Source organism: Zingiber officinale, chromosome 7B (genome assembly GCF_018446385.1).
Source record: "Zingiber officinale cultivar Zhangliang chromosome 7B, Zo_v1.1, whole genome shotgun sequence".
Taxonomy (NCBI): domain Eukaryota; kingdom Viridiplantae; phylum Streptophyta; class Magnoliopsida; order Zingiberales; family Zingiberaceae; genus Zingiber; species Zingiber officinale.
This window is the reverse complement of record NC_055999.1, coordinates 93719809-93745512: the sequence shown is the minus strand read 5'-3', so window position 1 is coordinate 93745512 and position 25704 is coordinate 93719809. Positions and strand designations below refer to the sequence as shown.

Genomic DNA, 25704 nt, shown 5'->3' with positions numbered 1-25704 from the left:
TATTGAGAAATTTATAATATACATTACATGCTATAAACCTCCCATTGCACATGCCTTTATGAGCTTGTCAAAAAATATTTCAAATGGATTTTTTTTTTTCATAAAAAAAAATGATCAATTGGAGAGTGGAATGAAACAAACCTATAAATAGTTTATGTAACGGCAACAATGCCGAGAAAATTGGCTCATCGTTGTAGAAAGCCTTTCTTCTCTCCTCTCCGCTACACTCGCTCTCTCTCTCTCTCCCCCAGGCGAATCCTAGATTTTGATCTAGAGAAGCACCCTGAGTTTGAGGGTTGCTGAGATCTGTATCGAGCTGCTCCCATTGCACCCCGCCTCATCGATTCTTTCAGTGCCCTTGCATTTTGTTGTTCGCCGTTCATCGCCGCTCATCGCCGCTTTGTTCTGGATCGGAAGAATGGCCGAGGAGGAGTACCGGTCGGTCCAACTCATAGACGGAGAAGGAGAATTCAACGATGCTGGTGTCGACCATTTCATGAAGACCACGAGGCTCGCCGAGTGTGGGCTCTCCTATGCCGTGGTTTCCATCATGGGACCCCAGAGCAGCGGTGAGATTACCTTGGAGATCTATTTGATCCCGTGCCGCATTTTAGTTTTTGGAACATAGTATACCAAAAAAAAAATGATCTTGGTTGGTTTTCAATGTTTACGTCCTCTCTGCGTATCACACCTGTTTGACGATTGTTCTGTTTGAGCAGGGAAAAGTACTTTACTTAATAATCTTTTCAAAACTGACTTCAGGGAAATGGATGCATTACGGGGAAGGTATTGATACTTCTCCCTGTTCTGGAGAAAATTGGTTCACTGGATTTCATTTATTGGAACTCTTTGTTTAAGATGAATGTCTCGCTTGCTACTTTCTTATCAGGAGCCAAACTACCAAAGGTATATGGTTATCGAAATGTCAGGGAATAGATCCTTACACAATTGTGATGGATTTGGAAGGTACTGATGGAAGGGAAAGAGGAGAGGTAAACTTGTACTTTCATTTTGTATTTTTTTTATTGCTCTACATTTATTTGGAAACTATGAGTGCTCAAATTGTAAAAGGAGAATTTTCATCTTGCAGCCTAAAGTTCATCTCCTTTTCAAAATCCCTCTTTGGAGTTTCTAAATCATCAAGATATCCCTGGGGATTTCTAACTTTTGTCACTTCACTCCCTCTTAACTAATAACAATTTTAATATCTAACAAGATAATGATGTTGTTGATATGTCACATATATGCCCCTTCACTTTTCTAGCAAATAAAGTAATGGTATTAATTGTTAGGGGTGAAACAACAAGAGTTTGGAAATTTTAGGAGGGTGGCTAGGTTGACAATTTGAACCTTTGGAGGGTAAACAAAATTTTTCCTCCACTTTGCCACTTTAATTTAATCACATTCATTATTATATGGTGCCACTAGCCTAGATAAAACAACACATCTAGAAAATATCTGAGTATGGAAATAAACATTTTTATATCCTCTTGGGTGTGAATAAGTAAGAAGTTATTGAAGAAATAGTTCCAATTATTGCGTTGGTCATATCTGTCTTCTCTCTCCATTGAAGTTATGGAAGAAATGTTGGTAAAATATCCCTTATCTGAGGCGCACCCTACTTAAAATCATCCTTCCAATTTATCATCTTACGATTATTTCATTCGTATACTTGTTTTGTTTTTTCAAAGAGATCAGTGCCATTTTGCACTTTATCGTGAACAAACGTTCCTATTTTCAGGATGATACTGCGTTTGAAAAGCAAAGTGCACTATTTGCGCTGGCAATATCTGACATAGTTTTGATAAATATGTGAGTTAAGTTTTATCTTTCATTTCAACTCATTTAGAAATCTCTCTTATATAAGAGTATAACACTGTTCTTGTGAAGTTTCCGAAGTCTAGCTTCCTCTGTTGATAAAGTTGATTTATCCAGGTGGTGCCACGATATTGGCCGAGAGCAAGCTGCTAACAAACCCTTGCTAAAAACAGTATTTCAGGTATCTTGTATCTTTTGCTAATCTAGTGTTGATTTATTCTGATAATTCATGGTAATATATTATGACATGGGGCATTTTATGCCCATACCTAATTGTGTATAATCTAGTTAACTTTTTTAAAAATAATTTATATAATGTTAAGTTAAAATATTTTGCTAACTCAATTTATATGACAAAAATTATATTTTTTAAATGATCTTATTTAGTAATTTTTAATCTCCATTATTCATGTTTTGGGTTTTGCTACTACATTATGTGCAGTGTTATCTATCCTTTGACTTCTTTTATAGGTCATGATGCGTTTGTTCAGCCCTCGCAAGACCACATTGCTCTTTGTTATCCGTGACAAGACAAGAGTATGATGACCTGCGCATATGTCTTATTTGTTTTTAATTCATAGTCAGAAGTAACAATATTTTTGTTCACCGTCATTGTAGACACCACTGGAAGCTTTGCAACCTGTCCTAAGAGAGGATATACAGAAGGCATGTTGTCCGATCTTCTGCATCATAGATTTTCCTTTTTCTACATTGCCATTCACAGTTATTGTTGCTATTGTTAGCAGATATGGGACAGTGTTTCCAAGCCTGAGGCTCAAAAAGACACAGCTCTCAGTGAATTCTTTAATGCAAGTTTCTTCCTGCAAAGAATTTTGTTTATGATTAAAAGCATATTGACTTGTATATCTGATAACTTCAGTTCCCTTAAACAGGTTGAGGTCACTGCATTATCTAGTTATGAAGAGAAGGAAGACCAATTTCATGATCAGGTATATGGTTTTCTCTCTTCTTTCCTTACTAAAAACATATATCTTCATGAACAATTTTCTGATAACAACGAAAAGTTCTCACCTAGTACTCTAGATATTGGGTTTTGGTTTTAAGTTTTAAATGTACTTTTACTCATTTTATTCATATAATATGTTTATAAAATTCTCTGGTGAATGTATTTCTCTACCATAAGTGGTAGGTTTATATTTAAGGTGGGATGAACACAGTTGAGTATTCTACATAATTTAATTAAGATTTATAGAATTTCTTTCCAAACAACAGGCAATCTTTAATGCTTTCTAAAAAAGAATTACTATCATTTTGTCCACTTAAACTCAGGATCTTACGTCTTCCACTGAAGACTTAAATCCAAATATAGGTCTCATGTATTTCTATGGTATATAAAAGAGCATGATCTAAATTTTTAATTTTTGAGCATTTGCTGTGTAACAGGTTGCAGAACTTCGACAACGGTTTGTCCATTCAATTGCCCCAGGAGGACTTGCAGGTGATAGAAGAGGTGTTGTTCCTGCTTCAGGGTTTTCCTTTAGTGCGCAACACATATGGAAGGTTGTGCGTGAAAATAAGGATCTTGATCTTCCTGCTCATAAGGTATAGTTTTACATCACACTTGTTCAGCTGCTTAGATAAATTAAGGTTGGCAATATCATATAATACTTGATAACATAACACGATAGTAATACCCAAAACACTTCATTTGTTGTTTATTTTTAACTGCATTTGGTAGGTCATGGTCGCAACAGTTCGTTGCGAAGAGATTGCTAATGAGAAGCTCAGTCACTTAACCTCTGATGAGGTGACATCAATCGTCAAGTTTCCATACATATGTTGCTGACTCAAAGTTATCCATGAAAATCTGATATTTTAGTAGTGCTTCAGAAATGGCTGGAGTTAGAAGAGGCAGTACAGTCTGGCCCAGTTGCTGGCTTTGCGAAAAAGCTTGAAGCTATTCTTGATGCTTATATAGAAGAGTATTTTTTTCTAATTATATCTCTGTTTTTTCTTCTTCCTGATAAACATAAACAAATATCTCATCATCTCTGATCCTTTCAACTCTGATGCAGATATGATGAGGAAGCTGTCTACTTTGATGAAAGTGTCAGGACTGCAAAGAGGAAGCAACTTGAGTCCAGAGCTTTGCATGTGAGATAATACACTATATAATTTTGCCTTGTATACATTCCTGACTCCAGAGCCACAATTCTATTCTAAAAAGTGCTTAAAACGTTAGCATAACATATATCTTCATCAACATGAATATGCAGATTAGGTTTCTCATTTTGCATATTCCTTAGTGCCCAAGGTTTTGAATTAAATAATTTACACTATGATACTTAAAAGCAAAACATACCTTGGCTCATGATGACCTTCATGTATGAAGAAACTATAATCCCTTAGATAATTGTGTTTCTCCTCTTGACCTCTATTCTTACTTAGCCTCTTTGATGGAGCAAAGGCCTATATATTGGATAGAGGGAGGACCATATTGTAACCTTTCATTTACAAATTCCATCAATATGTACATTCAATTGTCTCTTAATGCAATACGTTAATTCTCATATTGCATGAATATGAGAATGATCTTTTCATCTCCCTTTAAATTCATTTGCATGAATATGAAGAAAATTGTCTCTTCATTGACCAATATAGATATAGTCATTAATAATAATTGTGGCTATTTAATCATAATAAGATCAAGACATATGAGCCATTGAATAGAGAAATAAATCATACATATGGGCATTAATTAAAAATAAAGAATTATTTCTAACATTCTCCCACTTGGCCATATGACTTTATTCACTTCAAACATAATGCACAATATGTAAGTAAATTCTGTCTTAAATTGGTCAATTATAAATCATAATTAAGCAAAAACAAATAAGCATCATGGCGGTTGTATATCATTAGTTCGCATACATCCTTCCATGTATCACAATATTAGTTATATAGTTAACTTGAACTAAAATGAGACACAACATAACGGTCCATCCATGATATTCTTATAAGAGACAAATCCTGTTAATAATTGCATAATTCATTCATGTATATACACTAAAATAGAAAAACAGGATGCATTAATGAATCAGAAATAACATTCAAAGAGCTCTGAGAGTCAAATACAAATGAACATAAACTTAATTATGGAGTTATTAACAATTTTCCATAATGCCCATCCTTATGACATGTTCATTAAATGTCTTTGATAACAATCATTTAGTTAATGGATCCGTAATCATAAGATTGGTGCTAATGTGCTCAATTGACACTCTTTGTTTCTGAACTTCTTCTTTAATCACAAAGTATTTTATTTCCATGTGTTTAGCACCTTTTGAATACTTGTTGTTCTTAGAAAAGAAGATTGCTACGACATTATCAAATAACTTTTCAACGGCTTGCAATATTGTCGATTATTCCAAGTCTTGAAATGAAGTTCCACAACCATAATCCATGAATGATGGCCTCAAAGCATGCCACAAACTCAACTTCCATAGTTGAAGCAGCAATGATTGACTGCTTTGTACATTTCCATGAAATTGCTCCTCCGGCTAAGAGGAACAAATAGCCAAATGTGGATTTTCTAGAATCCAAGCATCTAGCAAAATTTGAATTTGAGTATCCTATCACCTCATGATAATTGGATCTCCTGTATGTGAGCATGTATTTTTTTCATTCCTTATAAATATCGCAAAACTTTCTTTGTAGCTTTCCAATGACGATTACTTTGATACCTACTGAGCATTCCAACAACAAAACTAATGTTTGGTTTGGTACAATTTTAAGCATACATTAATCTTCCAACGATAGATGCATAAGGAATTTGTTCCGTTTGTTTGCGTTCCAATTCATTCTTTGGGCATTGCATAGGGCTCAATTTATCACCTTCTTGAATTAGTACAATAATTGTAGAACATTTTTCCATTCTAGATTTCTCTAGAATATTAGTAATATATGACTTTTGAGACAATCCTAACATTCCTTGTGATCTATCATGGAATATTTCAATTCTTATCACATAGGATGTCTCACCCATATCTTTCATTTTAAGTTCTCCGAGAGAAATTTCTTGGTCTCGTGTAATAAACCAAGATCATTAGCAACAAGCAAGATATCATCAACATACAGAATCAGAAAAATAAACTTACTCCCACTAACCTTTAGATATATACACCGATCTACTATTTTTTCCTTAATTCCAAAAGAAACTATAGTATCATTGAACTTAAGATACCATTGTCAGGAAACTTGTTTAAGTCCTTATATTGACTTCTTAAGATTGCACACCATGTGTCCTTTTCCTTTAATTAAAAAACCCTTAGGTTGGTCTATATAAACCACTTCATCTAAATCTCCATTTCAAAAAGATAATTTTTACATCCATTTGATATAACTCTAAATCACAATGAGCTACCATTTCCATAATAATTCTTCGCGAGTCCTTCTTGAGACAGGAGAAAAGGTATCTTTGTAGTCAACACTGTCTTTCTGAGTGAAAACTTTGGCAACAAGTCTAGCCTTGTATCGTTCGATATTGTCATTAGAGTCATGTTTAGTCTTAAAGATCCATTTACATCTAACCGTCTTTGACCATTTAGGCAATTCAACAAGGTCCCAAACTTTATTGTGATCCATTGATTTCATCTCTTCAATCATGGCGTCAAACCACTTGGAAGAATTGACACTTTTCATAGCTTGTGAAAATGGAACCAGATCTTCATCAATACCTAAGTCAAATTCTGACTCTCATAGATAAACCACATAATCATTCGGAATAGCTGATTTTCTTTCCCTTTCAGACCTTCTTAATGCTACTGCTTGTGGTTCATTAACATTAGGTTCATTAACCAGATTTATGGAGTGTTTGGTCATTCATTTGTTGTTCTTGTAGGTTGTCAAAATGTCCAACAACCATAGGAACAACAACTTGAGAAGAAGTAATGGGCAAAGGTATTTGTACCCTAACTTCTTGAATTTCCACATCACGTGGTTTAATACTCCCACTAGTTTCACTATTCTCAATGAACCTAGCATTCCCAGTTCCAACAACTTTTATAGAATGATTATGACAATAAAATCTATACCTTTTAGACTTTTCTGAATAACCAATGAAAAATTCACTTATTGTTCTTAAGTCTAGTTTTTTTTTTTATGTGGATTATAAATTCTTACTTCCGCCGAGCAACCGCATATATGTATGTGCCTTAAACTAGGTTTCCTTTAGTCCATAGTTCAAAAGGACTTTTTGGAACTATCTTACTAAGAACCATGTTTAACAAGTACACGATTATGCCTTTCTGCAATACCATTTTGTTGTGGTGTCCCCCAGACATTGTGTATTGAGCACAAATGTCATGTTGTTCTAAATATTTAGCAAATGGATTAGACACTGTCCAAAGTTATCATACTTACCATAATATTCACCATCCCTATCAGATCTGATAATCTTCTCCTTTCCATCTAATTGTTTCTCAACCTCATTAATAAATACCTTTAAGATATTTATTGATTGAGATTTTTCATGCAACAAATAGACATAGACATAACGTGAATAATCATCAATAAACGTCACGAAATATTTATCTCCGCCAAGAGATGGAGCATCAAAAGGTCTATATATATCGGTGTGTATAATTTCTAAAAGTTATATGCTTCTTGTAGCTGTTTTCTTAATTATATATTTTGTATTTTTCCCTTTAATACAATCCACACAAATATCAAGATCAGTAAAATCCAAATCATGAAGGATTTCATTCTTTACTAATCTTTGTAATTGTTCTTTGGATATATGACCCAAACGTTTATGCCACAAGTAAGTTGAACTTTCATCCACCAGACCACGTTTTGTTCCAACATTATGATGCAAAGGTAATAAAGTCTTAGCAAACTAATTATTAAGCTACAGAGAACACCAGAACCAATAGAGTGATTATTCTTAAACAAATTGAAATATCCATTTTCAAACTTAAATGAGTATCCAGCTGTATCAAGTTTTGATAAAGAAATTAAATTTCTACTAACAGAAGAAACATAAAAGAGTTTGAAAAAGATATAAATGATATCCAGTGTCTAAAATCAAACGATAAGTTCCAATACCTTTAACCGGAACCTTGACTTGATTTCCCATAAAGACAAACTTTTCATTTGGCTTTAATCCGCCATGCTTTAATCCACCATGTCTTATAAGGATCTTCTGCCAAATTTGATTCAAAACATACAAAAGCATTAGGCTTACCTTTCTTTTCGAACCAAGCCTTTCGCTTTTGGCAATCTTTTTGAAAGTGTCCAGGCTTGTGACAAAAATAACATTTGTCATTCTTTTGTCCCTTCTTTTTGTTTTGAATAGATGACACATTTAACTTTAAGTGTCCGTTATTGTCCTTTGTATTTTGTTTTCTGGTTTCTTTCTGACATTCAAATGACTCATGAGATTAATTGAGTGAACTCCTTGTTTCTTAATCCTTGCTTCCTCTTGAATAAGCATATTTTGCAATTCTGTCACATTCAATTTATCCTTTATAGTATTATAATTGATTTGGAATGTACCATACTCAGGAAGCAAGGAGTTTATAATAAACTGCACAAGAAAACTTTCAGTCAATTTCATTCCCATGCAATTCAATCTTGCTGCAATATTCATCATCTAAGTGATATGCTCATGCATGGTACAAGAACCATCAAACTTCAGGGTGGTCAACATACCCATTAATGTCTCACAAAGTGACTTATCAGCCGACTCAAATTGAGATAATGTTCTACAAACTTCATAAATTCCTTGGAATCATCTATTTTAGAGATTATTGGCTTAATGATGTCTGCTAGGGTCATTCGCATAAACACCAAGCTAAGATTGTTTGATCTTTCCCAAACCTTATGGAAAGATATTTGTTCAGTGTTGGTAAGTGCAACAGGCTTATCTGTAAGAAGTGCCAAATCAAGATCCAAAATACCTAAATGGAACTGGATTTGTTCACTCTATTCAGAAAAATTAAGTCCATTCAACTTCATAATAGACGAAGCTTGTGAATGAAGAGCAACAGTCGTTGATGCTGGAAAATATATAGAACGCTTATACTTCAATGCTTTAATTCATAAATTATAATACAAAATTCAGATAACATTCATATGAACTTTAAATGCATATTGAAGTTCTCCTTTGGGTGATAGTACAATACACACACATAATTAATGCTCAAATAAAATTTCTTATAATAGGTAATTAAATATGCTAAAATTAAACATGTTTGTTATCTTTGGATATACTAAACATATCTAATAAAGCATATAAATTAACTACAATTATATTCATGATCATAAAATAAAGCAATAAACCTTTGGATGATTCTTAATTATTTTATAATCAGTGAACTTTAAATTATTCATGATAAGAGTTAAGTAATTTCATCATATCATCTCTTAGCATCACATACTCATGAATTATTTAACATTATTTAATTGTTGTCTAAACTTTTTAATTTGGCCACTGACTAACAAATTATGCATAATATAGACATTAAATTAAATAATAATGACAATAACCATTTGAAGGTTCATATGTGTTTAATTTTTAACTTTATGAACCATCAAACATAAAACATGAGTAAACATAATAATCATGCTCATAGTAAGAAAACATTCATAACTGCATACTAAGCAAATATGTGATGATCATAATCATTTATTTCTAATAATGAATATATTTGAAAGCATACAAAGATCTAATCAAACACAAATAAGTGAAACATGCTTAATACATTATATCCATTAGAAAGTTGTGATGCCAATAAAAACATACATAAATTTTAGTCTCAAAATTCTTTTTGCATAATAACTGTACATGTGCAATCATATAAGCATTCTCAATTAAGTTATCATACATGTCAAGAACATTCATAATTACATGTTCAAATTTGTACATGTAAATCACAACAGAAGAAAACATAAAAAAAAATTAATATAGAATCGATCAAGAGAGAAAAATATTCTTTAATGAAAAATCATAAATTCTTAATAAAAGCTCTGATACCACATGTTAGCATAACATATATCTTCATCAACATGAGTATGCAAATTAAGTTTCTCATTTTGCATATTCCTTAATGTCCAAGGTTTTGAACTAAATGATTTTCACTATGATACTTAAAAGTAAAGCATACCTTGGCTCATGATGACCTTCAAGTATAAAGAAACTAGAACCCCTTAGGCAATTGTGTTTCTCCCTCTTGACCTCTCTTGTTACTTACCCTTGTTGATGGAGCAAAGGCCTATATATTGGGTAGAGGGAGGACCATTTTGTAACCTTTCATTTACACATTCCATCAATGCGTACATTCAATTGTCTTTTAATGCAATACGTTAATTCTCATATTTCATGAATATGAGAATGATTTTTTCATCTTCCTTTAAATTCATTTGCATGAATATGAAGAGAATTGTATCTTCATTGGCCAATATAAATATAGCCATTAATAATAATTGTGGCTATTAAATCATGTTATTTAATGATAATAAAATCAAGACATATGAGTCATTGAATAGAGAAATAAATCATACATATGGGTATTAATTAGAAATAAAGAATTATTTCTAACATAAAAGTCATATATTGTTTAAACAATCATGTTAAAATAGAATTATGACACCTTTAAATGCTATCACCAGATTAAATAGAACCGTGACACCCACTCTTTAGTGGTAGAAATAGAATCGTGATACATGCTTGCTTGTAAATTTGCTTTAAGATTAGGGCTACGAGAGTTTATCACTATGTTATTGGAAATTCTCCTTTATTTGATGCTCGATAAAAGGGGCTTCATTTACAATTTATCCGCTTACTGTCATCTAAGTTGGAATTTTCTTAGTGAAAGGAATGTATTTTACTTTTATGATATTTAAAAGGAATGAATTTTCTTACTATTGATTCCTGAGTTCATGTATTATGTTCATCTCTGTGGCCCCTTGTAGCTTGTGCATCCTACTTATCAAGCATTGCTTGGACATCTACGTTCAAATTCTCTGGAAAAGTTTCAAAAGGATATGGAAAGTTCACTGAATAGCAGGAAAGGATTTGCAGCATCTGTTCGAGACTGTATTGAGTCCTCTATGTTTGAGTTTGATCAAGGAAGTGCAGGTAACGCCCTTACATAGAAACTGTTATTGTAACTATATAATGCCTTAATAATCTATCCAATTTGATCTTTTACCTTCAGATGCTACTATCAGTCGCACCGACTGGGATGCTTCCAAAGTCCGAGAGAAGCTTCACCGTGACATCAATGCTCATGCAAATTCTCTTCGCAATCAGAAACTCTCTGAATTGACTAATCACTACGAGGTCAATCAATGATTTCACTTTGTGATCTGAATTCTCCAAATTCTAGTGTTGAAATTCCTTTTCCTACGGTGTTTCTGTTCAGGACAAGTTAACAGAAGCACTTGCTGAACCAGTGGAATCTCTATTTGAGGCTGCTGGCAATGATACTTGGGCATCAATAAGAAATCTTTACCACCGTGAAACCAGGAATGCCCTCTCAGAGTTCTCCACTTCCTTATCTGGCTTTGAGCTAGAAAAAGTTATTTTTGATGAGAGGATCACAAATCTTAAGGAATTTTCGAAAAGTGTTGTTGTAAAGAAAGCAAAAGAAGAAGCAGCCAAAGTTCTTATCAGAATGAAGGATAGGTAATTAATAAACTACTTACCATATCTGTACTTACTTCTGTTACCTATTTCTGAGATTCTATGGTGTTAATTTTCAGGTTCTCAACAGTGTTTAGCCATGACAAAGATTCCATGCCTAGGGTTTGGACAGGAAAAGAAAATGTGCGGAAGATCACAAAGGATGCTCGTACATCGGTACTTCCAGACCTTTTGTAGATAAATGGTTTCAAAATTTTCAAGCTACATCCACTAGAAGGGACAGTTCTACTGTGCAGGCTCCTTTCATGGCTGATCATGTGAAGGGACGCCTTGGAATTGTGAACCCATAGAGGTTTGCTTAAGATTCATGCACATCTTTGTTTTATGATATATGCGCATAAAGAATGCCTCTTCACATGGGGCAAAAGACGATTCACTCTCCCCTAGTGCCCCTGTCAATTCGTCCCTGGGCCAACAAGGAGGAGATAACTCACGGATGACTATTAGTTATTGGTGGCCAAGGCATGGGGGAAGACATGCTCGGACACGTCGAGTTTCGACCCCATGACCTAATGCGGCAACACCCCATACCTCAACCATTGAACTGCCCCGAGGGGACAAGAATGTCTTTTCACATGTGGCAAAAAGGTGATTCGCTTGCCTCCAGTGCCCCCACCAACCCGTCCCTAAGTCAACATGGAGAAGGTAAATCATGGGTGGCTACTAGCCATTAGTGTGGCCAAGGCATGGGGGAGGCGTGCTTGGACGCACCGAGTTTCGACCCCATGACCTAATGTGGCAACACCCCATGTCTCAACCACCACACAGCCCCGAGGGAACAGAATGCCTCTTCACATGATCAGCCATGAAGTGGATTTGCACAGTAGAACTGTACCATTAAAATCCCTAAACTTTGGGATACATTTGACAATTAACCATCTATATAAATACTAAGATTTGAAGTTTGTATGTTCACTGTCATATGATGCAGGCTCTGAAACTGTTGGCTGTGATGTGTGCCATTCGTTTGGATGAGAAACCAGACAAGATTGAATCCACTCTCATGTCAGCACTTATGGATGCACCATCTGCATTAGGACGAAGAACTGTAACATCATTGGATTCACTCGCTTCCAGCACATGGGAAGAGGTAAAGTGTGGAATTTACTTTGTGTGCAATGAATGACATGAAAGAGTGCAAGACAGGAAACTAATGTAAGGCTGGGATTTTGTTCAGGTTTCTCCATCTAACACATTGATCACCCCCGTGCAATGCAAGTCTTTGTGGAAACAATTTAGCTCAGAGACTGAATATACTGTCACACAAGCAATATCTGCTCAGGTACATATACCTGTGTTTATCTTTGGGTACTGGTTTTATTTTTTCCCCTTTTGTTTCTTGTTCTATATCTTCTGAAAATTTTGAGTTTTGAACTTGCTCAGAACTGATTTTAGTTTGGTCCTTTAAAAGTGGTATTGCTATGTGCATAATTCTTCGACAAACAGATTATATACATATATTTGCATATATTAGCTCAAAAGAGCATCAATAACTGCAAACAACAAGGAAGACGACCAAGGTATGATGCCTTAATCACGGCATTGAAATGATTATGCACAGTGGATCACTTTTACTATGTTTCATGACTCAGAATTCAGAGTCACGTAGTTAATTAGCGATGGCAGGCAGTTTTTCACCTTCCTTTCTCAAAGAAAGTAGCTATAGTGGGTTTAGTTACTCAGATTTATTTTATTCAACTCAGGAAGCACATAAGCGCAGTAACAGTGCGCTACCTCCTCCATGGGCAATACTTGCAATTGCGATCCTCGGTTTCAATGAGCTGATGGTGCTCATGAGGTCTTTGCTTCCATTACTTTCCCTGCTGCTTGAATCTACCTCACAAGCTATAAATTAACTGCGTAAACTTTCATTCTTTTTCTCATGATGATTTTTTTATGAGCAGGAATCCTTTATATCTATTGCTGCTTTTTGTTATGTTCTTGGTGTCGAAAGCTCTATGGGTGCAGCTAGATGTCGCCGAGACATTTCAGCATGGCATAGTAAGTAAATTCCGACATGGTACAAATGTACAAAATCGAAAGTTTGGCTTTATTTTTTCAAGGTTCATTTAGTATACAATTTCAAGCTTAAACTCATCCTTGATTTCAGTTTCCGAACTCATGCCAAAAAGAACTTAGGGTCAGGATTACTCATAGTTCAAATTATGAATGCTCATCTTGTATTGATAAATCTGATACTTTCCTAATTCAGCTCCCCGGCATTCTCACACTATCGACAAGATTTCTCCCCACAGTCATGAACCTTTTACGAAAACTTGCTGAGGAAGGTGCTCAACCTCCCACTGCTCCACAGAGCAGCCAGAACAATCCACCCTTGGACACACAAAGTTTTCGAAGTGATTCGCAGAGGCATGCTCCTCCTCCACTCATGACCCCAGCACCCGATGTGCCATCTTCCTCATCGTCTACGGTTTCTTCTCCCAGAAGTGGTGTGGAGTGTCCAGAGACTAAGCACTTCGTGGAGGTAGACACTGAAGCCAGTTATACATCATGAGTGAAGAAGGTCCAACAATTAGCTTTCTGAAGCATGATCGTAATTAAGCAAACACTACATTGTGCAAGATGTTTTGTGCCACCAAGTAGATGATGTATTTTTTTTCCTCTTAATTACTGAATGTTATTTTCTTCTGTTTTGTATAGATAGAGACTTATCCATTTTACCCAAGTCAGTGATTCAATCAAACAATATATTCAAACTCTTGCTTTTACTTGCTGTAATCTACCCCTTGAGTCTTGATCATTAGTTTCTTTGATATTTAGGGCACAAGAGTAGTGTGTAGAACCAAGATTGTATGAGTTAGTTAAAACTTGATTTTACAATATAATTTTTTGATGTTTTATAAATTTGACACGAACTTTCATTTACATTGATATTTTTGATTTAATAATATAAAAAAGTTAATTGATTAAAATATTAATACATTATTTATTTAATCTCTAATTATCAAACTAGACATAAGTTTATATTTTATTTAATTTAAAATTAAAAAATGTGCAATATGTTAGTTGATAATGTACTAAATTTCTTGCATAATTAATAATCAAGATATCTATAAATAGTATTAGATTTAATAATCAATCTTCCCGGGATGTCTAACCTCCATATATAAAGGACCACTGAGTTAAAATAAATATTTTTCATACTTTATCTCCTTCTAGATTATATGATCCCTTGATTTGAAGGGACGCTAACCATTTATTTGGAAGGAGATGAGGAATGGATAAATAAAAGGACCATAACTTTTAAGCTTATTTGAGAAGGAAGTGAGGGAAGTGGATGGGAGAGGGTTGCTACCTTTCAAATGACATATTTTCTTACCCTTAATTTTAAATGTAAGGAAATTATCCTCCCTCTCTATCCTTTTCGAATAGTGAACTTTCAATCATTCCATCCAAATAATCCAAATAGAGGTAAGATTACTTGCTTCACTTTGCTCCAATAGATTTATCAATCAAGCCAAATAAATTTATATCCTCATTTTTATTTTTTGAATAAAATTAACGATTATTTTTATTCAACAAAAAAAAAAATGATCTCTTCAAATTATTTATTTATTTGTTTATGTTATTAAACACGCAATCTTAAATAACGATTTTTCTAATCAACAGAATATTAAATTGCTTACAGCCCTAACGAATCCATTCCACTATTTCCACCTTCAAGAGAAGTCTTTCCTTCTCTTTTCCCCTTCTCCGTGCTCTCGTCCGGCCTACGTGACTCCGGCGTCGTCCTCCTCCCGTGTTTGCTGGAGGGCTATTGAACGGTCTCCGGCGAAGGACTCCGTCACGCCGCTAGCGCAACCGCGCCGCCAGATTTCGCCATCCACCAAAGGGGTCGTGGGAGCACAACTTATGGCGGAGAAATTGGCACCGGAGAAGCGCCACAGCTTCTTCAATGGCGGTGAAACCTCGATTTTCTCCTCGGAGTACTTGTGTAACTTCTTCAGTTTTTTTTTCCATTGATTCCGAATGCCTTTCTCATCTGGTGTTGATTTTGATCCTTTAGAGCAGAAAGTTTTCGAATGGGATCAAACCCTAGACGAGGTCAACATGTACATCGACCTCCCTCCGAATGTTCCCAAGAAGCTTTTTTACTGCAAGATCCAGTCCGGACACGTCGAAGTGGGGATCAAGGGGAATCCTCCTTATCTCAATGTTTGTATTTTATCTTATTTTGTTGAGATTGACCATCGTTTCTACACTTTTTTGGCTCAATGAACTGGTTGCTTTCCAGCACGATCTAGCCTGCCCTGTGAAGACTGATTCCTCTTTTTGGACCCTTGGTAATACATTCATGTTCTCCTTCAATCTCGATATGCTTTTCTGCAAGTTTCTTTTTATCACCACTTCCACTTTTGGTAATGATTATTAATATTCTAGGGTGATTTAAAGTTGATTTATTGGACATTATTTAGTAACACAATGCATGGATTCAAACATGCGTAAACTAGAAATCACTAGAATAGGAACAAATGGTATTTAGATTGTGCGATGTGTTAGAATAATGGTAGTCAATTTTCAGAAATGCGAGGATACATTCATCTGTATGAAAACTACTATTCAGTTTACAGGTAAGCTAAAGGATGTCAGTCATCAGCGCAGTCAAAGCTTTTAGGATTCATGCTTCATTGCATTGCTTCTTGTATCCTTGTAATGTTTGGATCCTGACAGCACATAGAATAATAAAATCATCATTTGTTATGATATTAAGGAGCTAAAGTTCAATTGATACATATATCACCAGGGCATTCTCAAAAGAAGTCTAACTGAAGTTTTGAGAGGAAAAGATAATATTATTCATAAATAAGAGCAGTATAAAGACACGAGGTATTATCTATAATAAATACCTAATCACAGATTCTAATCTATAGGAAATTGACAACTAATTATGCGATTGATAACTAATTACAAGGAATAACTATAAATACAAGAGATTAACAGCGGTAGCAGAATATTAGAATATCCTATATTAGGATAGTTTGACTTTCCACACCCCCCCTCAAACTATGCGATAGATACTCATTAAGCCGAGTCTGAGATTAAGTTCACCGAAGTTGGGTCTCAATAGAGTCTTGGTGAGAATATTTGCAACTTGTTGATGAGAAGGAACATAGTTCATCAACACAATCTTATCTTGTATCTTCTCATTGAGAAAATTCCAATCTATTTCAGCATGTTTTGATCGATCATGTTGGACAGGATTCTTAGCCATTTCCATAGCTGATTGAATGTTACACATCATCTGTATCAGACCTTGGAAGCTAATTTTGAGCTCTTTTAGCAATCACTTCAACCATATTCCTTCACCAACGCCTTGAGCTAAGGCTCGGAGTTCTACCTTAGCACTACTACGAGCAACCACGAACTATTTCTTGCTATGCCAAGTGACCAAATTTCCCCACATAAATGAACACTAACCAGATGTTGACTTTCGATCACTCTGAGATCCTTCCCCGTCAGCATCTGTAAAGATTTCCATCGATTGATTTGTTGTTTTTTTAAAGTCCTTTTCTAGGATCTCCCTTCAAGTATCTTAAGATTCGATGAACAACATTCAAGTGATCAACCGAAGGGTTGTTGAGGAACTGGCTGACACGACTCACTGCATAATTGATATCTAGTTGACTGTGAGTGAGGTAAATCAATTTACCTACTAGGCACTGATATTACTCCCTATCAATAGTTTCTTCTTCTGCTCTAGCCTTCAATCTGACATTAGGATCCATAGGAGTTTCCGATGGACGACAACCACTTATACCAATTTCACGAAGTAAGTCTAACACGTATTTGCATTGAGAGACAAATATTCCTTGACGTGATCTACCGACTTCCATACCAAGAAAATATCTAAGAAGTCCTAGGTCCATCTAAAATTCTTTGGATAGGACGGTTTTAAGTCTTTTTATTTCCTCTTCATTGTCTCCTGTGAGTACTATATCATCGACGTATACAATTAGAATGGTCACCTTACCATTGGAGGCGTGTTTAACAAACAATGTGTGATCGGCTTGGGATTGATAGTAATCATCCAGCTTTAGGACCTTAGAAAACCTCTTGAACCATGCTCGCAGTGCCTGCTTGAGTCCATACAAAAATTTCTTGAGTTTACACATATTTCTCTTGTCAGACCATTCTCAAATCCCGGTGGAATCTCCATATATACTTCTTCAACTAAGTCTCCATTCAAGAATACATTTTTCACATCTAGCTGGAATATTGACCACTCTTGATTTACGACGTAAGATAGGAGAACTCTCACGGTATTGAACTTGGCAACTGGAGCAAAGGTCTCATGATAGTCAATCCTATAGGACTATGTGAATCCTCTTGCTACTAGGCGTCACTTAAATCGATCAACAATTTCATCTGCCTTCTGTTTCATGGAGAAAATCCACTTACATCCAACAGCTCTCTTTCTAGGTGATAGTGTGAGTACCCAAGTCTCATTATTCGTTAGAGCCCGATATTCTTCAAGTACAACAGCATGCCATGTAGGACTTTGTAGGGCTTCAAATACATCTCTGGGAATCTGGATTTTGTCTAGGGTCGACACAAAAACCCTAAACTTCTGTGATAAACTGGCATATTATAGATGCTTCTAAATTGGATGCATTGTATAGGATCTGGTACTTTTTTGAAGAGCAATTGGTAGATCCAAGTTAGAGATAGGATTATCTAGTAATTCAGAATCCATGGGCTCTGACTATGGACTAGTTGCTAGTTCAACCTGTGCTATTTCATGCATTATTGGATTCAGAGTTGATTCCTGGTTGTGCTTGGTTTGTTCTAGGCGTTTTCTCCTCGTGTAAACTTTAATGGTCTTATCTGTAAGATTGAGATGACTGAGTTGACTGTCGGAAGGTTGAGGTTGGTCGGCCAAAGGAGGTTGGTCAGCCAAAGGAGGTTGGTCGACCAAATGAGGTGGTTTATTGTCAGAAGGTGGCTGAGACACATGCGGTAGAGTCTCAATGAGAGAGGACCAGTTCCAATTCTCAGATTCAAGTGTACGAATTTCCCCTTGAATTTCAGAATTGGAGAAGAATGAATGTCTTTCAAAAAAGGTTGAATCCATGGTAGTGTAGAATTTATTGGTTGTAGGCGAGAAGCATTTGTAGCCTTTTTTATTCAAGGAGTATCCAATGAACATGCATTTAATTGCACGCTCATCAAGTTTACTTCTGTTATGTGGGTAGATATGGATAAAGACATTACAACCAAAGATTTTTACTTGAATTTTTTAAACGAGATGAGAGTTTGAGTATAGGTGGACAAGGGCTTGGAGTGGTGTTTGGAAATTGATGACACGAGAAGGCATTCTATTTATCAGATAGGTTGCCGTAAGAACAACTTCACTTCAGAATCTTTTTGGGGCATTAGCTTGAAATAGCAAGGACCAGGCTACATATAATATGTGACGATTTTTGCATTTAGCAACCCCGTTTTGTCGTGGAGTGTGAATTTTGATGTACAATGCCATGGTCATTTAGATATGAGCCTAGATTGGAATTAAAGAAGTCATGAGCATTGTCAGACTTGAAAACTTGTATATATGTGTGAAATTGGTTCTTAATCATTACATGAAAGTTTTTAAAAATGTTGCTAGTTTCAGATTTATCTTTCACGAGGAATGTCCAACTTATTCGGGTATGATCATTAACTAATAGTAAGAACTAGCGAGCCCCAATGAGACTTGGTGTTTTATTGGGACTCCAAATATCTCTGTGAATAAGGGGAAAAGGATGAGATGGATTATATGGAATAGGTGAATATGTGCTACGAGTATGTTTAGAGAGTTGGCAAACATCATACTGAAATAAATTTGATTTTTTATTAATGAATAATGATGGAAACAGATGCTTTAGGTATATAAAGTTTGGATAACCTAATCGATAGTGTCATAACATAATGTCACTATCTTTATTGGAATGAAAACAAGACTTGAGATTCTTAACTGACCGACACTGAGAGCTGAGTTGTGTACCAATGAGAGAATTATTTGTGTTGAGATATAACCTGGAACATAGTTCAGCACTGCTAATCATCTTCCATAATCCAATGTCTGAAAAACACAAGATTGAGCAAAAAAATTGTCTCACAATTGAGGTCGGAATTAAGTTTACTTACAGAGTAAGTTACAATCTAATTCTGGGACATATAACACAGCTTGAAGGGAAAGAGTGGGTGTCAGAGGTATAGTCCCTCTTCCAACGACTTTGGATCGTGATCCATTAGCTATGTGTACAGTCCGAGAACCATATTATGGAACAAATGTAGTAAATAATCTTCTATCACCTGTCATATGGTCGGATGCACTAGAGTCGACTATCTAAGAGGAGGACGGGTGCTGATTTGTTACATGAAAGGTAAAATATTCAGTACCTAGAGAATCATCAGTAGTTGCACCCTGCTCCATGAAGGTTGTATTGGTAGTGACTTGAGACTTGACGATTTTCCTGAGAGCATCCATCTGTTGGTAAAGGGAGATGCTTTTGGTGCATCAACAATAGTAGTATTGCCTATGTTCATACCTTCATGTAGGTTTCCAATTTGTAGGTTTGCTGTGCAAATCCCAGCAAGTCTCCTTATAGTGGTCTGGTTTATCGCAATGTTCACACCGTGGACACCCTCTTTGTAGAGCAAGGTTTGGAGGCTACTTTCAGGCAGCGAGAGATGTGGATTCTTCTCTGGCAGTGACTAAGGCAAAAGAATCAGATAAATGTGTCTTGGTTGCAGTGCCCATCATGATCCTTTTTTTGGCTTTCTTCACAACAGACTTCAGAAAATACCTCTTGAAGATTAGGGAGAGGTTTCATTCAGAGGATTCGGCCACGCACTTCATCTAGAGACTTGTCAAGTCCCATAAGAAATTTGAATACCCATTTAGTCTCAATGATTTTCTTGAAGTATGCAGCGTCGTCGGTGTCATGGGATTCAAAATGATCCAATTGTTGACAAAGCCTTGTTAATGTGGAGAAGGAAGGTAGTGACTGATTGATCTACTTGGCGCAAGTCTTGGAGAGTGTTTTCGACGTGGAATAACTCCATGATCTTGTTGTTGGTTGAGAATGTTTCACGGGCAGAATCCCAAATTTCTTTTGTTGATGAGTAGAGGAGAAAGTTTTCTCCTATTTTGGTGATCATGGAACTGATAAGCCATAACATGACAAGATTGTTTTCTGTTCTCCAATTTTTTATTTTTGGATCACCAGAATAGGTTCGACGCTGCCTCTGTGAGATAGTCATTGCGACCACGGCCGGCGACAAACATCGTCATGGATTGGACCATTGAAAATAATTGTGGCCATTGAGTTTGTGACCAATGTTAAGGGTAAGGGAGGAGTCTGATGGTGTTTGGGAACTGATTGATATATGGGAAGAAACATGAGTGTTTGTGGCAGATGAATTGTCGGAGGTTTGGTTGGAATAGGCCATGGATTATGAGGCAGAAGTTTTAGACTGAGAATGAGGTTGTAGTCACTTGGATAGAGAGCAGCTTCTAGGTTACCCTTGGCTATGATACCATGAAGTTTTTTTTTTAAAGAAAAGTCCTTTTCCAAGATCTTCCTTCAAGTATCTTAAGATTCGATGAACAACGTGCAAGTGATCAACCGAAGGGTCAGTGAGGAACTGGCTGACTCGACTCATTACATAACTGATATCTATTTGCTACAAACACATGTTTCTTCCAATATACCAATCAGTTTCCAAACACCAGTCGACTCCTCCCTTGCCCTTAACACCAGTCACAAACTCAATGGCCACAATTATCTTCAATGATTCCAGTCCATGATGATGTTTGTGGCAGACCATGGTCACGATGACTATCTCACATAGTGATCGAAAGTCAACACCTGGTTATTGTTCTTTTATGTAGGGAAATTTAGTCACTTGGAGCAACAAGAAATAGTTAGTGGTTGCACCTTGCTCCACGGAGGTTGTTGTATTGGCAGTGACTTGAGACTTGAAGATTTGCTTGAAAGCATCCATCTATTCCTTGGTAAAGGGAGATGTTTTGGTGCATCAACAGTAGTAGTATTGCCTCGATGTTTATACTTTCGTGTAGGCTTCCAATTTGCAGGTTTGTCGTGCAAATCCCAGCAAGTCTCCTCATAGTGGCTTGGTTTCTTGCAATGTTCACATCGTGGACGTCCTCTTTGTGGAGCAGGTTTTGGAGGTTGCTTTCGGGCAGTGAGATATGTGGATTCTTCTGTGGTAGTGGCTAAGGCAAAAGACTCATACAAATGTGTTTTGGTTGGAGTGTCCATAATGATCCTTTTATGGCTTTCTTCACGATAGACTCAGAAAATACCTCTCGAAGTTAGGGAGAGGTTTCATGCTGAGGATTTGGCCACACACTTCATCGAGAAACTTGTCAAGTCCCATAAGAAATTTGAATATCCATTTAGTCTCAATGATTTGCTTGAAGTATGCAGCGTTGTTGGTGCACTTCCACTCATGGGATTCAAAATGATCCAATTGTTGCCAAGGCCTTGTTAATGTGGAGAAGAAGGCAATGACTGATTGATCTGCTTGGCACAGGTCTTGGAGAGAGCTTTCAATGTGGAATAACTCCATGGTGTTGTCGTTGGTTGAGAATATTTCACTGGCAGCATCCCAAATTTCTTTTGCTAATGAGTAGAGGAGAAAGTTTTCTCCTATTTCCATAATTATGGAACTCATAAGCCATGACATGGCAAGATTGTTTTCTGTTCTCCAATTTCTGATTTTTGGATCACCAACAATAGGTTCGACGACTGCCCCTGTGAGATAGTCATTGCGACCACGGCCAACCACAAACATCTCCCTTTACCAAGGAATAGATGGATGCTCACAGCCAAATCTTCAAGTCTCAAGTCACTACCAATACAACAACCTTCATGGAGCAAGGTGCAACCACTAACCAATATTGCAGCAACTGCTAGGCGCCAATCGGGCGCTCAACCTAGGCGCTCTAGTACTTTTAAATAGATATATCAAAATGAGCATCAAATTGGCACAATGGCAAGTAATAGAAAACAGTAAATACCAAAATGAATATCAAGTAAATACCAAAATGAACAGACCGACTGAATAGAACGAACAGACCGAATATTTTTATTTAAAACAAAAAAAAATCACTTGGACAGAACATATAGGCTACCTAGACTGAATAGACCGGTCGCCTAGACCGAATAGGTCGCCTATTCGGCGTCTAGGACCACACATAAACAGTACCGCCTACTTTAGCCAAATAGATGGTTTTCAATTCGGCTAGGGGCCGCCTAGGCCGAAATATGCAACATTGCCGCTAACTATTTCTTGCTACACAAAGTGACCAAATTTCCCTACATAAATGAACAATAACAAGATGTTGACTTTTGATCACTATGTGAGATAGTCATCGCGACCATAGCCGGTCACAAACATCATCATGGACTGGGACCATTGAAGATAATTGTGGCCATTGAGTTTGTGACCAATATTAAGGGCAAGGGAGGAGTCGGCTGGTGTTTGGGAATTGATTGGTATATTGGAAGAAACATGAGTGTTTGTGGCAGATAAATCGCTGGAGGTTTGGTTGGAATGGGCCATGGATTATGAGGCAGAAGTTTTAGACTGAGAGGCTGCAGTGACTTGGACATAGAGATGACAGCTTCTAGGTTACCCCTGGCTCTGATACCATGAAGTTTTGAGAGGAAAAGATAATATTATTCATAGATAACAGCAATGTAAATACATGAGGTATTACCTAAAATAAATACCTAATTACAGATTTTAATTTATAGGAAATTGATAACTAATTACGTGATTTATAAACTAATTATAGGGAATAACTATAAATACAATATATTAACAGCTGTAGCAGAATATTAGAGTCTACTAAATTAGGATAGTTTGACTTTCCACACTAACCTTTCTCTTTTAACTTGCGAGTCCCAGCTTGTTCTAATATTTGAGGATGCTCACATTTTTGTGCCATTGGTGAGATTTGTTTCTTTGGATTGTGGACAGGTAGATCTCACAACTTGTCCTCTTAACAGATTTGTTTGGTTGGGCATGATCCAGCAAATATAAATATATGGCATGATCCTGCAAATATAAATATATGGAAGATGTTTTTAAGATTATTGATGTTTAATAGTAGCTAGAGAATAAGACTGTCATTCTCTATCTAAGAAGGACTAGGATGAGATCAACAGACTATGACTATGAGAAAGTGGGGATCATGGTTGGAATATTATTGTGTGTTTATTGATGGGGGTGGACTTCAGGATATTAAATGTTGAAATAATTTGGCACAAGCTATACTTTTATTTCGTCTGAAGGATCTCAAGTGTTGAAATAATTCAGCACAAGCTACACTTTTGTTGTATGAGACAAAAGTTATCTACATTAATGAACTCCCACATAATTTATAAATACTGAAAGGTGGCAATCTTATTCTGATGAACAAAAAGGATATTTCAGATCCTAACCATGAGATTCAGGTTGAAAATGATCCATCAATGCAAAAATCCTCCCTGAACAGAGGAAGCCTTCTCTAAGAGATTTCTTCCTCAAAATTTGTATGTACACCACACTATATTGCCATGCTGTCCCTTATTACACAAAGCCAAATGCTTTCGAATAAAATCTTTGTGCCATTAATTTTTGGACAAGAGAGAAACACAAAAATCAAGTTGTTTGGTCTAGTGGTAAGCTACTTAATTTGGAGGGCTTTCTGTCAAGCCAAAGCTTGGGTAATTATGAGCTTCTGAAAGCTAAATAGTTGCAAACTTATGAAATGTTGGAAAAGCAATTAAGTTGGTTTTGAATTTAGACTGTCGCCATTGGTTCAGCTAAGCAAGATATTAGTGATGTCATGAGGGGGGCAGAAAAAGCTCCAAGAAATATTTTTAGATACAGCAGCAAGCTATGAATTAGTGTTATCTGTTTAATTGGTGATATAAATCCTGTGTTGTTTGACCATCTTCTTTAAATGTCTGCATTTGCTATGAAAATTAATAGTCGGTTTTTGTTGCCTTCACAAAATAGAGGACGAAGTCATGCACGTGACACTACAGAAAAGGGACAAAGGAAAAACTTGGTCATCTCCCATACTCGGTCAAGGTTTGCTGGATCCATATGCAGCGGATCTGGAACAGAAGCGCCTTATGCTGCAGAGGTTTCAGGAAGAGGTAAAAAGCCTTGTTTTTGTTGCTTATTTATGTTGGAAATGGGCATGATTTTTCACAGCATATTTGGTAATCCTCTAATAATTGTTGTGTATATATATTTACTATGATCTTGATTCCTGGTAATACATATTGTGTAGGCTAGTGGATAAACTAAAAATGTAGAACACCTTAGTGTAGTATTTATTCCATTCATCAATATCACTCTGAGTTAAAAGTATAAATATCATGGAAAGAAATTCAATCTTTAATTTTTTTTTTGTATTTATTTGTTTTCAATTTGCAGAACCCTGGTTTTGATTTTTCCCAAGCTCAGTTCAGTGGGACCTGCCCTGATCCGAGGAGCTTCATGGGTGGCATTAGCTAAGCATACTACGGAGGTGATTCCTCTTGCTTCTTCTTTCCTGTTTTTAGACAACCATGTGTGATCCCTTGAACTTTGCCAATGATCTGATGAATGGTTCATCAAAATTATTGTGTATGCCACTAGATTGCGATAATAGTTTCAAAAGTTATTTCTCTTTGTATCTTACAATTTCAGCCTAAGATCAAATTTGTGTGTATTTTATTGCATGTTGATTGTTTTTAGAACATATATTAAGTATATAAAATTACAAACACGATCAAATAATTTACACTTAAACTTGAAATGATTTAAATTAACATAAAGATGGAAAAAAAGGGTCAAATATAATTATATATATTAAACTTTTTAAAAAATTAATTTACTTAGTAAATTGGTTAATTTGTTTATATATTTCAGATATATTATTAATATTGTTGTATTTATTAGTCATATTGTAAGTCCAACTAAATAGTATCTTTGAGGAAAACATATCTAAAATTTTCTGTTGATTTTCAATTTAATTTTCTTATAATTTTTTTAATCAATTAGGTTTTAATTTTTAAATCTTTCAAAAAAATTTCCTGCCAGGAAAAAAAACGAGAAGTGAAACTCGTTTTCTTTCACTCAAATGAAATATAAATTAGAAGAATATTTTCTAGCCATAAGGTCTGTGTTCTCTTTTTTCCCTCGTGAGAAAC

At 35.8% G+C, this 25704-nt stretch overlaps 2 protein-coding genes across 4 annotated transcripts; both read left to right on the top strand.

The window, feature by feature from the left end:
- The first annotated feature begins 196 nt into the window (after positions 1 to 196).
- Positions 197 to 14154, top strand: LOC122006328 (protein ROOT HAIR DEFECTIVE 3-like). Of its 2 annotated transcripts, XM_042561795.1 has the most exons (22): positions 197 to 569; positions 720 to 786; positions 890 to 992; positions 1742 to 1812; positions 1936 to 1999; positions 2290 to 2355; positions 2437 to 2484; positions 2565 to 2627; positions 2712 to 2768; positions 3223 to 3381; positions 3518 to 3586; positions 3670 to 3761; positions 3855 to 3933; positions 10753 to 10918; positions 10998 to 11122; positions 11205 to 11467; positions 11545 to 11641; positions 12417 to 12575; positions 12663 to 12767; positions 13189 to 13283; positions 13390 to 13486; positions 13698 to 14154. In XM_042561795.1, the coding sequence occupies exons 1-22, from the start codon at positions 419 to 421 to the stop codon at positions 13998 to 14000; spliced, it is 2499 nt and encodes an 832-aa protein (XP_042417729.1). In that variant the 5' UTR covers positions 197 to 418; the 3' UTR covers positions 14001 to 14154. The 2 variants fall into 2 exon arrangements, with proteins under 2 accessions (XP_042417729.1, XP_042417730.1); XM_042561796.1 differs by lacking the exons at positions 197 to 569; positions 720 to 786; positions 890 to 992 and adding an exon at positions 1463 to 1590 and having other exon boundaries at positions 13698 to 14150.
- A 987-nt stretch (positions 14155 to 15141) lies between these two features.
- On the top strand, positions 15142 to 25233 carry LOC122006327 (nudC domain-containing protein 2-like). 2 transcript variants are annotated; one of them, XM_042561794.1, is made up of 5 exons: positions 15142 to 15432; positions 15513 to 15661; positions 15741 to 15789; positions 24521 to 24663; positions 24947 to 25233. In XM_042561794.1, exons 1-5 carry the CDS (start codon positions 15402 to 15404, stop codon positions 25025 to 25027), a joined length of 453 nt encoding a protein of 150 aa, XP_042417728.1. In that variant the 5' UTR covers positions 15142 to 15401; the 3' UTR covers positions 25028 to 25233. The 2 variants fall into 2 exon arrangements, with proteins under 2 accessions (XP_042417728.1, XP_042417727.1); XM_042561793.1 differs by having other exon boundaries at positions 15144 to 15407.
- The last annotated feature ends 471 nt before the right edge of the window (positions 25234 to 25704 follow it).

Coding starts and splice junctions, on each gene's coding strand:
- LOC122006327 (XM_042561793.1), top strand. CDS start 15,359: ATGGCGGAGAAATTGGCACCGGAGAAGCGCCACAGCTTCTTCAATGGC. Junction 15,408..15,512: donor CCACAGCTTCTTCAATGGCG/GTGAAACCTCGA, acceptor TTGATCCTTTAG/AGCAGAAAGTTTTCGAATGG. Junction 15,662..15,740: donor GGAATCCTCCTTATCTCAAT/GTTTGTATTTTA, acceptor GTTGCTTTCCAG/CACGATCTAGCCTGCCCTGT.
- LOC122006328 (XM_042561795.1), top strand. CDS start 419: ATGGCCGAGGAGGAGTACCGGTCGGTCCAACTCATAGACGGAGAAGGA. Junction 2,485..2,564: donor TAAGAGAGGATATACAGAAG/GCATGTTGTCCG, acceptor TATTGTTAGCAG/ATATGGGACAGTGTTTCCAA. Junction 13,284..13,389: donor GAGCTGATGGTGCTCATGAG/GTCTTTGCTTCC, acceptor TTTTATGAGCAG/GAATCCTTTATATCTATTGC.